Source organism: Adelges cooleyi, unplaced genomic scaffold (assembly GCF_023614345.1).
Source record: "Adelges cooleyi isolate 19-005CV unplaced genomic scaffold, UGA_ACOO_1.1 ACOO_flye_CR_arks_rails_tigmint_CR_PRNA_574, whole genome shotgun sequence".
Classification (NCBI taxonomy): Eukaryota; Metazoa; Arthropoda; class Insecta; order Hemiptera; family Adelgidae; genus Adelges; species Adelges cooleyi.
The window spans coordinates 5,986,167-6,001,123 of record NW_026096268.1 but is presented as its reverse complement, the minus strand read 5'-3'; the positions used below and the strand labels follow the sequence as shown (position 1 = coordinate 6,001,123).

Here is a 14,957-nt window from a genome sequence, read left to right as displayed (position 1 = left end):
TTGAACACAACCTCCTTGTTGTTTTCGGTATCAGCTTAGTAACCGCGGTTTAACCTATAAATTGAGCTTTTCGGCAAATCCGAAACCGAGTTCGGATTTTCGATTTCTAACGGAATGTCAAATAGTCAAATAGTCAAATCACCAATGAGACTTGGGTGTTCAGTTTTTAAATTTAAATTTGTAATCATTATTTACCGTTTGGCTTTTCTATGTTTGAAATCGCTCTAAAGACCGCCCGTACGCGATTTTTGTGATTACAATTACAATTGTAAATTATAATTTTGGTCGAACCGTAACAATGCTATTTTATTGAACAACGTCGACTTACAGCGACACAATGGCCAAAAACAACGTTTTCGCCGTAAGAACGTTCAAAGCCGTGTTGAGTTCGTTTTTACTGTCGTACACATCGGCTTCGCTGGTTTCGTTACGGACCATTCTCAACTTGTCGTTCAGTTTGTACTCGGTATTGTACGTGCCAGCTGTATTGGTTGCGGCGTTTGTATTCGTTAAAGTGACGTTACGGACGTACGTGCGATCCAACGTACCATGCAAGAATCGTTTACGCAAAGCTGTCAGAGGGGTGCACTTGCAAGCCATGTCCTGTGCCCTTTTGTGTTCGGCGAGTGCCTGGTGTTTATCTTGTCTAAACTCGTTCAACGCAAACGAGAACCATTGGTTGTTGATCAACGCCGGTTGTGCGATTGCTGGAGCAATATATCATTATGAGAGCATTTACAACGTACAGGATTTACATTTTCCAATCATCCAAACAACAAAGTACACCATGTTTATGTCTAAAGTCCAAGAACATGTGCTGAAGTCAATGAAGAAATCGTTTGCTTACACTCTTTTTGTATTTATTCCTCTGTACGGAATAAATCCCGTAGTGTGCGCAGATATTTATTTTATAATTCACTTGTGGTTTTCCATTTCGTTTGTGTTGTATTTGTTTTATTCGTTTCAACATATTGTTTATCTTACTATGACTGAGCACGTCAAATTTCCAATAATCACTATTGCACAAGATAGTTTCGGCTTACTCGAAGCTCTAAACTGCGATACAAAGATTATCAAATCATTGGCATTATACGATCTCTATCTAGCAACAATAAATGATGTGTCCAGGAGAAAAGATATATTTAGTCTGAGCTTTGCCGGCAACGTACCACAAAGCTGGAAAACTATTTTCAACTTTTGTATAAATAACATAAACCATATTACAGAGGAAATGACCAACACGATTCAACAATTGCCGCCAACAGTATTAAATCGACGAGTAGTGACCAACGCCAGGTTAATTGAACTAAATGGTATTTCAAAATCGAAAGAACAGACCATAAGCAAGCCAAACAAAATAACCCAATTTCTTGAGAAATCTCGTTTGTACAATTACCTTTTTGGACAGTTGGAAAAAGATAAAACATTAGAAGAGTTCGAAAGCGTCGTATGGTGTTGCTATATATTATGTAATTTAGCTGTGGCGTCTTTAAAAGAAGATGAATATGGTGTGGTAAGGGAACACTTGGGTCAAATCGTCAGTTCTATATTGAATTTGAAAAATCAGTTGGAACTTCAGAGAAGAGAGTTTGATGAGCAAAACAAGAAGAAAATAGAATATTTCAAAACGCACGTGAAGTCTTGTGCGGTAATGCTAGCATTAAATTTTTCTATGTACGCTAATGATATTGGGTTAGACGAAGCTCAGTTAAATAATTTTAAAAAAATTATTGCTTCATTAAACGATTGTTAATTATTTTTTTTTTTTGTATTATATTGTTTTATAAATAAATAAGTACTTATGTTGTAAGGTCAATTTGTTATAACCAATGAACTATTATTATTTATTTAATCGATCTTCATTTTTTATTTTCAACTAGATTAAAAATATTAACAACATATATATTGTTACAAAAATAAGATACAATATTAAGTTTAAATGCATTTTAAGAGTCGAGTAAAATACATATTAATAATAATTGGCAACAATTAGCGTATTACTAGAATAAATAAATAGTTAGACATCAAACAGATCTCCTTTGGAGATTCCTGGTCGTTGTATAATATAAGACGCTGCTTTTATTCCACAATTTATACAATCTTCGACTGGACATCCCAAAACATACTTTCCAACAAATCCTAAAAAAAAAAAACTGTAGGTAAAATATATTTGTAGTGTTAAAAACATTTTATTTTTTAGCAATATCGAGTTAAGGAATAAGGGGCAGGCAATATTAGTTAGTAACCATTTAAGGTATGCCAATTATTTTTAATGTATAAAAAATGTTAAGTTTTTCTAGTTATAAAAATTTTAAAGTTAATTTTCTCCGATTTATAGCGTATTAGATAAAAAATTACTTTCGTAAAAGTCATTTTCCAGCGTATCTATTGGATGAGTTTAAAATTGTATATTTTCATGTGAAGCTATACTATATTCTCTATGAGGGCTAAAGGCTGATTATTGATTAAGCTATCAGAAAATTAGTTATTTTATTAGAAAATAACATAAAATGGCTAATAATAGAGTTATGAAAACAGAAATAAAAAATCGAACCCATAGAAAATATGTTTAACTTAATAACAAAAAACATTTCTTTTTAATCTGTTTGGTAGATAATTCAGAAAGTGACTTCTTATTTTAGTCCTTATTTGTATAACATTTGATGCTCTCCCTTAACAAAGATCTAGTCAAAAACAAAATTAAGGATTTTCATTAGCGTTGACATACCACCGACAAATGCATCACCAGCTCCATTAGTGTCCACAATATTACTAGTGGGAATTTTAGGTACCGGATATCGAGTGATTACGCCATCTAAAACAATTTTTTTTTTTAGAATAATCGTTCAAATGTAATGTTTTTTTAGCATTTTTAAGTACATATTTAATTTTATAAACAATATTGTATACCATTAGCTGCAATAACTGGGTTTTCTCCTTGGGTGATCACAACAAGACGCTTGTGACCGCTGTCGACTTCAAAAGTACTCAACTTTTTAGCAATTTCTTCAATGTCGCTCAAGTTCCATTTTTGTGTTTCTGAAAATGCTTTAGCTTCCTACAAAAAAAAAAAGTGTTAACTTTAATACCCAAGTGTTTTGGTTTAAGTAGATAAAACAAACCTCATCGTTTCCAATCAAAATGTCAACAAAATGATAAACCAACATGACATCGTTCATGTAAAATTGACATATGAACGGAGCGCTAATATTAAACAAGAAAGGACATTTTTTTTGACGAGCTATTTCAGCCACTTTTTGCACGGCTTTCACGTTTACTTGTAAAAAAAAACCCTAAACGTAAACAAATTAGTTAAAATTACGTATTTTCATATCAATAATTATTATCTAAAATATAATTTTAGTAAAAAAAATACACATAATTTGAATAGCAAAATTCAAACTATCTTAAGTATAATTATGCTTTGAAAATATAAAAATACGTTTGCTTAAAATTAGACTTACTGTAGTTAAATAAAATTGAGCGTTATCTATTATTTGTTTGTTCTCAGAAACATACAAATGATCTTCTGAAAATGTTTGCGCCGCTGATAAATTGGCACATAATGAACGATCTTTTCCTTTATTTGTCACGATAACAGCACAAGTACCTATTCAAAAATTGAATTATATATTAATAATAAATTTAGATTAAAAAACAAAGTACCTTCTCGGCTTCTCACCAAAGAAAAAAAAAGTTATTAATAATGTTAATGACAATTACCAGTGGGCTTCTCTGTTGTGTATTGATATTGCACTTTCAGACCTTCTTCGTTTGCTTTTTGTTTTAAAATATCACTATATTTATCTTTACCAACAGCTCCAAAAAATACTGCGACACTTGGTTCTTTTAGGATCCACTGAAAATCACAGGGAAAACATTTAAAATTAGAATTTCTTTTATAACATTTCACCGTTTCCTCTAAAAAAACTGCCAATTTTACAATTTTGAGGTTTTGGTATCCCTGGAAAGTGGATACAAAAAAAAATAAGCTATCATATGACAAAATCTCTAACGTGCTATCTCTATTGTAGAATAAATGAAAAATAAAACCTCATGTATATTACCTACTATAAATCGTTTAACACGCTTTAGACATAGGCGTAAATTGGGGGGCTTAGGCTTAGCCCCCCAAAAAAGCCCTCTAAAAATTGTATAGTTCAGATTTTTTAATAGAGAAAATAATACAACTTATTACGTCGAAATTCCTAAGCGGGGTTGCCTATAGATATGTGGATGTTTAAGGTTAATGTATAAATTTTGTATTGTAATTTGTAATAAAATATTATGAGACACTATAGTATAAGTGTCTTCTGAACAATTAGGTTTTAGAACATGGAAGTTTTTTTCGCGGCAACGACGATTCACAAGTAAATTACAAATAATATTACCTGAGCAACTCTTAAAGAATTTTGAGCTGAACCTCCAGCCGTATACTCTACTTTTTCAAAGTTTATCAGTTCTTCATACAATGGCATATGTTTTTCTTCAGCTAATATAGCGTTATTACTTTTAAGATCGTATTTATTTAATAAATCATCATCGCCATTGATGGACATGTCCAACAATGGATTTCCAAAACCAACAAGCGTTCCTGGCCTAAAAAATAAATGTTTACGATATTAAATATAATAAATTCAATATACATTTCTTAAAACTTACTTTAATGCTTTTGAATCGCCCATTTTTTTATTAAATTGTAGGTATGTATCAAACTAAAAAAATATGAATAAATCAAATCAAATAGTAATTAATTAATGATCTTGAGTCTGTCTAGAAGGTTTTTGATAAGCCATTATAACACTTAAACATAATTGTACGTAATATAATTAATAATTATTTATATTTTATCTAACATTATTATTATTATTATTTTTTTTTTATCCACCAGAAGATAATGTTAGTATTTATAAAAGTACTATACAATTATGTGTTAAGTGTAAGATATGTTGACAGGTCAACATTTTATTTTAAAAACATTTGATTGAGATATTATTGGAATTCAATTTTTATATTATGGTACAATTAAAATATAATCTTGAGGCTAATTTAAATTTTGCCTATTTTGATCAAAGACGATACTATTTTTCCTAAGATAATTATTTCGAGATAAATAGACAATTAGTTACACGACATAGAATACATACCTGTTTATGGCGATTTAATTATTTAATATAATTTTTAAAATTCGTAGACTGAACAATGTTTGTTCACACTTTTGAGGTTAGCTATTCAGTTTTGTAAATTCTGGAAGGCGGGATAGGCATAAATACTTATCTATACATCCTACCAGACATCTCACATCGGTCAAACAAGTAATTTTTTCTGTGTAAGTACCTAGTACCTACCGAGTATTTGTTTAAAATAAACGTTCGCAAAATAATGGCATGACAGGACCTTATCAGTATTGACTATCACTGTCAAAGTTCATGTCTGCGCATACCGGCTTTGTCAGTGGATCACGCAACTGTTATTGTGATACCGACTCGGCACGCGCAACAAGTACACATTATTATAATACATGAGCGTAAATTACTATAATTAATCAAAGATAAATATACATATTAATATTTAGATGGGCAATAATGTTGAAAAATACAATTGAAATTCAATATTATATTATAATTAAATTGATATGAAAATCGATTCGGTTCTGTATCTAATCCCAACTCTCAAGCTATCGCTGTTCCGTGGGATAATCCAAGGACTCCGCGTCGTTGGCCCAACTAGTTGAGGGCATCCGGCAGGGAAATTCAGACCATATAAAAACTCTTAAAGCTCCCTGAGAATTTCGATACAATTTAAAAACATTACTTGGGGCCATCGTCTTATTTGTTGATGACATTTTGTTTTAGAAAGATTTGAATTTCTCTTGCTTTCCTCCCCACATTAGTTGTGCCATAAGACTCCCTGTGTGCTATTAGAATAGCAAAACGAATCTACAAGGCTGAATTATATTAAACCGGGTACCTACTGCCTATGATAGTCTACGACCATAACACTAACAGCTGGCTGACAAAAAGAAAATATGTACAATTACCTATCAACTTACAACTATATTAAAAATTACCAACTGGCCTGTACCTACAGTTAGTAACATATTTTTGTTCTTGAATTTTGCTGTCTATTGCTCGTCTGAGATAGTAGATATATTTTTACAATAACTAAAGTGTATAGATTATGAATTATGACTAAAAAATAGTTCTTTTCAGTTTACCAAAGTTTGACTTTTTGCTTTTATAAATAAAAGATTCGCATAAACCCGTTCATTTTCTAATTTCTGTAAAACAATGTTAAATAACAAGATTTTCAATAATTTTCATTCCTCTATATATTTATACAGTTTCCAAGTAGGAGAAACCTACTTGTTATTGGGACCAGACCGTATACGACAGTATACTAACTATAAATTATAATATGCAATTAAGTTATTAGTAAATTGATTGCTTTAATTTACTATTATTTGTACAACAGATTATAATAATTATGCAGTTACTAGAAATAACTACTGAACAGTGTGCGCACATAATTAATGATTATTAAAATATCCTATTTTTTTAATTGTTACACTTACAAAATACCTACAATTAATAGGTAATAGTTTATTTAAACAAATGATGTGCTATTATATTTTAAAAGTACCTAACTAGCAGTTTAGGTATTAGTTACCTAATTGCCAACCGGTATTAAATTTAACAACTCTGTATTGATTTGTATTTTAGACTTAAAAGGAATCTAGAGACGAATAGGGATTAGAATATAATATATTATTAAGTATTGTATTTTATTAGTTAAGCATTATAAGAGGTTTTTACCTATTGCTTGTCGTATTAAAAAAAAAAAAGTGTGTTAACACTTCAGTCTTTGCTGTAATACTTAATGTTCTTCATATTATACCTACTTCTTCAAAATTATAACGCATTTCTCGAATTTTGTTGAAAGCTGTTTGAACAAGTCCAACAGCTTTCATTAAGTCTATATCAGCTGACACCTACTGTAGAACCTTTTGGGTCCGAATACAACAGCTGTACCACAGAATACATTTAGTTTAGAACATTCTGTGACTGTACACACTACCCTCTGAAGTCTGAACCATCAACCCTCTTAGTTACGTCACCTAGGTAATACGTAGGTATCATAGGGCATAAAGTAATATTACTTTATGCGGTAAGTATAGAAATACGATTTACTTGGAAAGTGTAATCACGGCGCATGGAAGAATAAAACCAAACACCGCACCATGACGTCGAAGCGGGCGGTGGGCCTAAAATTAAATCAATACTTGAACCAACTCTACTCCGCAATTCCGCAGTGCTAATGTGTACGTTCGTATTTACTGTTGTTTGTTTTAGTTTATAATAATAATAAAAAAAAAATTAAAAACATGCCACGACGGTATAATAATGGTTAACGTCCGTAAATGGCTACAGACAGTGACGACAGTGGTCTTTTCGACTTGAACACGGTTCGGTCTCTGCACAAAACAGTAATCGCGTTGAGAATTGCGCTTGAACGTTCAAAAGCTGAACTCGAATCGGTAAAGAAATCTCGCCTGACAATGAACGACGACAAAAAGGTTAGTGTTCCTTGCACTAGTGCTTTTGTAAATATGAATTAAATAAATAAATAAATAAATTAAATTAATTAATTAATTTAATAAATATTTGTTTAATAAAAATAATAAAAATAAAAAACAGCCCAGACGTGGGATCGGAGAGGTCACAAAGTTGTCAAGAATTACAATAACTGTCATAAAATCACTTAATGAAATATGAAAGTTTCTGTGTAAAATTGTAAAAACAATTATACGTATGTATCATTTAAAAAGTTTTCTTTCTTTAAAAAGAAAGTTTGAGCTTTAAGCTTATGTTATAGCCCCACTCTAAATCTACCTTCAGGGTTATGTTTAGACCTTAAATCATACTGTCAAAAAATTGAAGTAAAAAAATTAAAACTGGTACTTCTTAAATATAATACTTATAAATAAATAACTAGGTATATAAGTCAGTATAAATATATGTAACTACAATTTGGTCCCAATAAAGTTACATTTTTTTTTTTGTAAAACTCTTTAACTGTTAGAATTATTTATAAGTCTATAAAATTTCAATGTTAATAATGTTAATAATGTTATTAAGTATAATATTAAATAAAAACTATCATGATTACTTTATTGTAATTTATAGTTATTTAAACACTACAATGTTGTTTTAATTTATATCTTTTGACCATTATTTTTATACCAGATTGTTAAACTATATAATAATAGAATATATTGATTACTTACATATAACTTTGAAAAACAATTTCAGATCACCAGTCAAAACTCAGAGGAAACGGACGAAATTGAGTTGATTTTTACTACAGATGATACGACCAACGTATCTCCCAATGAAGATCTTGTTTCCATAGACAAAGTGATCGAAACGGACATATCAAAATGTGGAGCCATTACCAAAGACATGAGAAACTCAAAATTTCTCAGTCCTCTACGGCCTATTTTAAAGGACATCACTCTTAAAACACAAGAGGTAGAAGCCCAAACAGACATTACAGCTTTGCCTTTACAGTGGCGTTCAGAAGGGTTTTTAGTTAACCAAAAAACTATGTCTCCGAACACGACATTACCATCAAAGTTCATTGCGCCAGTCGATAAAAATACTCGCAAGCAATGTCTGCGCGTATCAAAGAAAACTACAGAATCTAGAAGGGTTATGTTGTCGGATATTAATTTTACTAGTATGGTACCAGAACTGTCAAGAAGTGTCGATCACTTATGTAAACAACCAGTACAACTTAGCCGTGAACCATCAAGATCAAAGTAAATTTCACACTTTTCATCATAATCTATAGTATTGTCTTTTATAATTTGTATTAAATTAATACATTATTTTCTCCTCAGATTTCTAAGGAGTCCTGGATATGTCTCTATAGGTTCATCATCTTCACGTTATGATTTTGGATCAGTATTTTCAGTCCACTCATCGTGCTATCGATGTCAAGTAAGACCGTCGGTAATGTCGTTGGAGGCTCGTCATAATTATGGACCTTGGTCATCTGTTCCATCTTCTCCCACTAAATGCCGACGTTCTGCTAGTGTACCATGTGAACCAAGTGCATCTTTACAAGATGTAAAATATTCATCCACTGCCACATTAAAAGCAGAAGATGAAATTCCAAAAAAATACAAAAACAAAGTATCATTTAAAGGTCAGACATTATTCAAATATTCAATAGAAAATTGTGTGATTTATCGAGATAACATAATTTAGAATTAAGAAAAGTGCGTATGTCAATGCCAGACTTGAGAAAAGCAGAAGACGATTCAACAGACTCGCTCATCGAAGAATCCGAGTGTGTTGTACGCAATGCTATTGACAGTCTTACTGGAAGTCACTTGGATGTTAAAGAGTGCAAAACGCACAGACGTTACTCAGAACCTTACCATGGCACTTTAGGTTAGAAATATGAATTATTTTTCTTCAGATAATTTCTTCTTTTAAGTGTTCAGTTTTGATCTATGTGTTTAATAATTTTTGATTCGATTCGAATATTTGTTGATCTTGTTGGACATACACATAATTACCTTAAATTTATTTTAACTTAGCTTATTCAAAATATATTATATCATATATTTTATAGGTCAAGCAATCATAGGTTTGATGTTGACCCAGTTTAATATTTACAAAAATTCTGCATAATATCAATTTCAGAATGCTGTTCTCTACCTGTGACCGGAAAACCCTATTTGCCTAAGTCAATATACGATCTCCAACTTAATGCTTATGTCAAAGTGATCACAAACTATGGTAAAGTTGTTGGTGGCAGGGTACGTTATATTGGCTATATCGTTGGAATGGCAGAGCCACACGTAGGTGTTCAGTTTGATCGTAAAATTGGTGATTCCGATGGAGCATTTAATGGCATTAGATATTTTGAATGGTAAGCTTTCCTATTTGAATAAATTGAGTTTTATATTTTATAACAATTTTTAACAAAATGTTAATATATTTACAGTGGAATTAACAACGGTCAGTTTGTACCATTTCAAAAAGTTGTTGTTGCGTGGAGAGATATTTAAAACCTACGAGTGAAATACTATAAATTATTAGAATAATTATTATACGGTTTTATTCTTCAATAATAATTCTTAAAAAAATAATCTATGTCGCGAATCAAATATAATCAAAACAAATATACACAGTGTGTCTACATTAATAACTAATTGACTAATTAAATAATAACTGATTATTTAATAACTGATTTACTGATTTTTTTTTTAAGAGTTAGTAGGTATACTGTAGTTAATGCGGCTTAAACGCACTAATGACCTTCGTTTTTACAGAAAATTTGATATCTTAGGCTCATTTTAGAATTTTCACTAAAAACTCAGCCCCAAATTTTTTTATAAAGAATCTACAACAAATTGCTTAAACAAAATAATTGTTTAAGCTATAGATCTGAGTAGAGTAACAAAGCCATTAGCTTAATTTATACTTATATTATAAAGCCCAATAATTACTCTTAGAAAATATTTAAAGCAAAAAACTTGTTTGTTAACATAGATCGTTACTTTATTTTTACAGGCTGTAGTTTTTGAAAATTTTGGAACACTTCAGTTTAGGCTTTAAAAAAAACATAAATTAATAATTTTTCGGTTTTTTGAAATGTTTCAAAATAAAATTATTAACAAATAAATTCAATAAAGATAACTTATACTAATAGTTTTTACAAGGATATTGCATCCATTTATATTGTTGGTCTAAAATTCAAAATGAAACAACATTCTACTTTCTATAGTAATAATAATCGTAATAAAAATGTTATTGGTTTACACCAACCAACGTGTACATGTATTCAAGAATGTCGGGTTAGCACATTTAATTAAATTACTGATTTAAGAATATTTAAATCCGACTTTCATAATACTTGGACTCTTTTTGTTTTCTAACAGCTTGTATGCACTTGGCCATGGTTGGCGAAGCTCGACTAATAGAATCGGTCATATAAAAATCTTCTAATTCTGTTTGTTTTACTTTTAAAGGTGAACTAACGCACTTGGATACCAAGTCCTATAAAAAAAAAACAATAGTATGATTAAAAGTTGGATATTTTATAAATGAGTTTATAGTTCTTTACTTTAACTAAATCGGATGATTGTGCTCCAAAATTAGCTTGTTCTAAGTCGCCGTATCTAGTTAAACTGGGACAAACATCAGCCAAACGATCCCGGACCTCGTTAAGGGTGTCGTAAGGTAGCTTTGTACCAACAACCTTGAGAAAAATATAAGTAATGATTAGTATTAAATGGATAAATAATTTAAAAACAAATTAAATACCTCAGATATTGCACGAATAATTTTCCAATCGGAACGTGCCATTCCAGGTGGTTGTACCGCCATTAAAGTTTGCTGTGCACGACCTTCGGTATTAACGTAGGTAGCTTGTTTTTCAGTATAAGCTGCTCCTGGTAATATAATGTCAGCAATTGCAGCACCAGCATCGCCATGGTGACCTAAAAAACAAGTAGATTTTAAGTAAAATATTTGTCCATAGCTACTAAATATTACTCGCCTTGATAGATAATGGTTGTTCCAGAAGGCTTGTTTTTAGTTACAGCTTCACTATCGGCTCCTAACAAATATAGAACTTTAGGTGAACCCAAATTGACATTTGGTTTATAACCTATATCTAATGCTGCCACCTGTCCTGCAACTTGTTGTAAGATATTCAAAATTTTCCATCCTTTCTCCGCCTAAATAGTATATACATGTTATTTCACTATATTTCAAAATGTCAATACAAATTTACTTACACTTTTGGTTAACTCTTGAGCTAGTTGCTGAGCCTGGGCTAAGAAAACTTCGCCATCTGGACCTTCAAATTGTTGTGCTCCCAAAATTATAACTGGACGCTTGGCTTTGGATAATTTTGTAAAGAATGCGTGTTTTTTCTCGGCCAACTCTTTGAGAGTACTTGCTGAATCGCCCAAATGCTATTTATTTATTAATTAATAAACAGAAGAATACTGAGTAAAAAAAGCATATCAAATGTTGAAACTAGGGCTTTTGATTTATATCTGGTAGTACCCGGTACTTGGGTATTGGCTAGGAATAAAATTTTCAAGTACACATTTGGTTAGGGTGTCCTTTATTTAATTAAATGCCTTTTAAAAAGAAAGTAACGGGTACCCCAAAACATATCAAGAACACTAGAAGAAATTACTAACTTCATAGTCGTATGACAGATCAACTTTTGGACCCAACAATGCGATGTTTAACTCATTGTGAACATATCCCTTACGGATACGAGTGTTTATCAAAGGTGCTTCATAACGTGGGTTGGTGCCGATTAAAAGGACTAAATCAGCTTGTTCCAGTCCTGTAAAATTTTTTATAAATTACTTTTTTTTGTAATTAAAGAACAATTTTCATTCATACCTGAAATGCTACTATTGAAAAGATACGATGATCTTAAATCAGTACTAGAACCAACTACTGGGAATGGTTGTTCTGTATACAGTTCTTCACTGCCTAATCTATTAAGTAAATCTTTCAACGATACCATTGATTCTGCGTCTGACAAACTACCAGCTACCCCCACGACCTAAAAAAATTTTTTATTGTATAATTTAAAAAAAAAGTTGTACTTCAATAGTTATTATTCATAATTTATTACATCGCCATTAGCTTTCATCAAAACTCTCGAAGCAGTCACTAAAGCGTCTTCCCATTCCACAGGTACTAAATTTCCTTTACTGTCTTTGACCATCGGAGTGATAAGTCGTTGACGTTTGAGACCGTCGTATGAGAATCGAGATTTATCTGACAACCACTCTTCATTGATATCCTATTCAGTTAAAATAATCGATTAAAAACGACATTATGCGATATTCATCAAAAAAAGAGCCAGCCATCCATTATTTATGAATATGTGTACTTCATTAAGTCGTGGTAAAATTCTCATCACATCGCCAGCACGAGTGGACACAACAATATTACTGCCCAAAGCGTCTAGAACATCTATACTGTCTGTTTTCCTGGTTTCCCAGGGGCGAGCAGTGAATGAGTATGGTTTGCTTGTAAGCGCTCCAACTGGACATAAGTCAATTACATTACCACTTAATTCAGATAAAAACATTTTTTCTATGTAAGTTCCAACCTAATAAAAATAAATACAATTAACGATTGTACTAAAAAAAAAACTATTTTGGCATCATACTTGCATATCTGAACCTCGGCCTGTAGTGCCTAAATCATCGACACCAGCAACTTCTGAAGCAAAACGTATACATCTAGTACAATGTATGCAACGAGTCATAATTGTTTTTACAAGTGGGCCAATATTTTTGTCTTCGACAGCCCTGAAATAAATGTTATTTTTTGGTAATTAATAAAGTAGTAAAATTGGTTTAAGTATAATATATTACCTTTTGCCGCTGTAATCTATGTCGACAAAGCGTGATCTGTCACTACCAAACGCCATACTTTGATCTTGTAAATCGCACTCACCACCTTGGTCACAAATAGGACAGTCTAATGGATGGTTCATTAAAAGAAATTCCATAACACCTTCACGAGCTTTACGAGTCAACTCGGAGTTTGTTTTTATTTTCCATCCGTTCATCACTGGCATAGCACATGCTGCAACGGGCTATACAAAAAAGATCATACAATAAAATAATTCAAATTGAATAAGCAAAATATGGAACAAATGCACTTAACCTGATACCTTTTTTTTGTTGCGAATTTTTGTATGTCATACTATAGTGTTTTTTACACTGATTACGAATCTGAAATCAAAATTAGGCAGACTCTTCTAGTTCAAAAGTTACAGCTACTTGGATTTTAAGAAAATTGTTGTGAGAAACGACTATGGCGCAGCCTTGTGAATACAGGCTCTGGAAGCCATGTCACATGTCCGGCAAAAAAAGGACTACTATTATATGGCAAACAAAAATTGCAACAAAAAAGAAGGTGTCAGGTAAAATCCATTTATACCAAAAATATAAGAATTCTTACTTTTGGAGACCTTTCTACTTCAACTAAACACATTCTGCAATTTCCAGCGACTGCCAAGCGTTCATGATAACAAAATCGGGGTATTTCTACACCGGCCAGGGCAGCAGCCTGTTAAATTAAAAACACGTCTAAGTACAAAACAAACATTTCTGTTTACTGAAAATGTTTAACTAATTTTTTATTACTTGTAGTACAGTAGTGCCGGGATCAACTTGTACTTTTTTGTCATCGATAAATACTTCAAGCTTGGATGGCGGGGCATTCGAATTCGGTCGACATTGTCCCGAAACCACTAAACGAGCACAGGGTGCACTTCTCAATATTGTTGTACGAAACATACCTTGAATTTTAACAAATGTTAATAGTTTTAAAAGCATTCCTTGATGTTATTATATACTCACCTAAGAGATTATCGAATCGGCATACAGTATAATGTACAATTGGAAAATCTACAAAATGTTAATGTTAATAAAAAACAAATCAAGATCAAATGATAAGAACCATATGATTTGATATATAGTCGATACCACGGCGTACATACCACGTTAAAGCATACCAGTTGTTTTTAGTTAACATAAATTAAATACACATAGATAGCGCCACCATTCCAATATCTCAATAATATAATTCATACGACTGGATATTACACAGTTACCATGAATCTTGATGACTGATTCACTGATGTTATGATTTCACTATTTCATTGGAAATGTACATTGATAAACATAATATTGACCTTAAATTCTATTTACACTGACATAACCTAAAAACAAATTTTTGTTCCGATCCCGGGTTTTAGGATGACCCACAAACGTATACAAAAATTATATTGATAAACTGAAAATGTGTAATATTTATTCATTCTGTTACTTTAGCTATACAAATATATAGTATACCTTAGTGCCATTTTTGAATTGCATTTTTAAGAAATTTTCA

The 14,957-nt window shown here is 31.5% G+C and overlaps 4 protein-coding genes across 5 annotated transcripts; 2 read left to right on the top strand and 2 right to left on the bottom strand.

Annotated features, from left to right (window-relative positions):
* The first annotated feature begins 76 nt into the window (after positions 1 to 76).
* Positions 77 to 1,852, top strand: LOC126843339 (nucleoporin Ndc1). Its single transcript, XM_050580783.1, has one exon. The coding sequence runs from the start codon at positions 338 to 340 to the stop codon at positions 1,751 to 1,753; it is 1,416 nt and encodes a 471-aa protein (XP_050436740.1). The 5' UTR covers positions 77 to 337; the 3' UTR covers positions 1,754 to 1,852.
* Positions 1,853 to 1,895: 43 nt separating this feature from the next.
* LOC126843340 (uncharacterized) lies at positions 1,896 to 5,424 on the bottom strand. The gene is made up of 9 exons (XM_050580784.1): positions 5,148 to 5,424; positions 4,663 to 4,715; positions 4,392 to 4,599; positions 3,724 to 3,859; positions 3,465 to 3,610; positions 3,123 to 3,293; positions 2,911 to 3,058; positions 2,729 to 2,815; positions 1,896 to 2,139 (listed from the first exon to the last, which is right to left on the bottom strand). The coding sequence occupies exons 2-9, from the start codon at positions 4,683 to 4,685 to the stop codon at positions 2,018 to 2,020; spliced, it is 1,041 nt and encodes a 346-aa protein (XP_050436741.1). The 5' UTR covers positions 4,686 to 4,715; positions 5,148 to 5,424; the 3' UTR covers positions 1,896 to 2,017.
* Positions 5,425 to 7,285: 1,861 nt separating this feature from the next.
* LOC126842810 (uncharacterized) lies at positions 7,286 to 10,227 on the top strand. 2 transcript variants are annotated; one of them, XM_050579979.1, is made up of 6 exons: positions 7,286 to 7,576; positions 8,313 to 8,821; positions 8,903 to 9,210; positions 9,303 to 9,458; positions 9,714 to 9,942; positions 10,018 to 10,227. In XM_050579979.1, exons 1-6 carry the CDS (start codon positions 7,421 to 7,423, stop codon positions 10,079 to 10,081), a joined length of 1,422 nt encoding a protein of 473 aa, XP_050435936.1. In that variant the 5' UTR covers positions 7,286 to 7,420; the 3' UTR covers positions 10,082 to 10,227. The 2 variants fall into 2 exon arrangements, with proteins under 2 accessions (XP_050435936.1, XP_050435935.1); XM_050579978.1 differs by having other exon boundaries at positions 7,287 to 7,576; positions 9,273 to 9,458; positions 10,018 to 10,226.
* Positions 10,228 to 10,722: 495 nt separating this feature from the next.
* Positions 10,723 to 14,544, bottom strand: LOC126842809 (NADH-ubiquinone oxidoreductase 75 kDa subunit, mitochondrial). The gene is made up of 14 exons (XM_050579977.1): positions 14,423 to 14,544; positions 14,207 to 14,361; positions 14,022 to 14,129; positions 13,430 to 13,653; positions 13,222 to 13,363; positions 12,940 to 13,161; positions 12,679 to 12,849; positions 12,441 to 12,606; positions 12,230 to 12,381; positions 11,816 to 11,995; positions 11,575 to 11,755; positions 11,340 to 11,515; positions 11,140 to 11,274; positions 10,723 to 11,072 (listed from the first exon to the last, which is right to left on the bottom strand). Exons 2-14 carry the CDS (start codon positions 14,357 to 14,359, stop codon positions 10,908 to 10,910), a joined length of 2,175 nt encoding a protein of 724 aa, XP_050435934.1. The 5' UTR covers positions 14,360 to 14,361; positions 14,423 to 14,544; the 3' UTR covers positions 10,723 to 10,907.
* Positions 14,545 to 14,957: the final 413 nt, after the last annotated feature.

Excerpts from the sequence above, each read along its gene's own strand:
- LOC126843339 (XM_050580783.1), top strand. The coding sequence starts at position 338 with ATGGCCAAAAACAACGTTTTCGCCGTAAGAACGTTCAAAGCCGTGTTG.
- LOC126843340 (XM_050580784.1), bottom strand. The coding sequence starts at position 4,685 with ATGGGCGATTCAAAAGCATTAAA. Across the intron at positions 3,860-4,391 it reads ATTCTTTAAGAGTTGCTCAG|TGGATCCTAAAAGAACCAAG; the intron begins GTAATATTATTT and ends TGTGATTTTCAG. Across the intron at positions 3,059-3,122 it reads TTTTGATTGGAAACGATGAG|GAAGCTAAAGCATTTTCAGA; the intron begins GTTTGTTTTATC and ends TTTTTTTTGTAG.
- LOC126842810 (XM_050579978.1), top strand. The coding sequence starts at position 7,421 with ATGGCTACAGACAGTGACGACAGTGGTCTTTTCGACTTGAACACGGTT. Across the intron at positions 8,822-8,902 it reads CGTGAACCATCAAGATCAAA|ATTTCTAAGGAGTCCTGGAT; the intron begins GTAAATTTCACA and ends TTTTCTCCTCAG. Across the intron at positions 9,459-9,713 it reads ACCTTACCATGGCACTTTAG|AATGCTGTTCTCTACCTGTG; the intron begins GTTAGAAATATG and ends TATCAATTTCAG.
- LOC126842809 (XM_050579977.1), bottom strand. The coding sequence starts at position 14,359 with ATGTTTCGTACAACAATATTGAGAAGTGCACCCTGTGCTCGTTTAGTG. Across the intron at positions 12,382-12,440 it reads TTTCAATAGTAGCATTTCAG|GACTGGAACAAGCTGATTTA; the intron begins GTATGAATGAAA and ends AAAATTTTACAG. Across the intron at positions 11,756-11,815 it reads CTCAAGAGTTAACCAAAAGT|GCGGAGAAAGGATGGAAAAT; the intron begins GTAAGTAAATTT and ends TATACTATTTAG.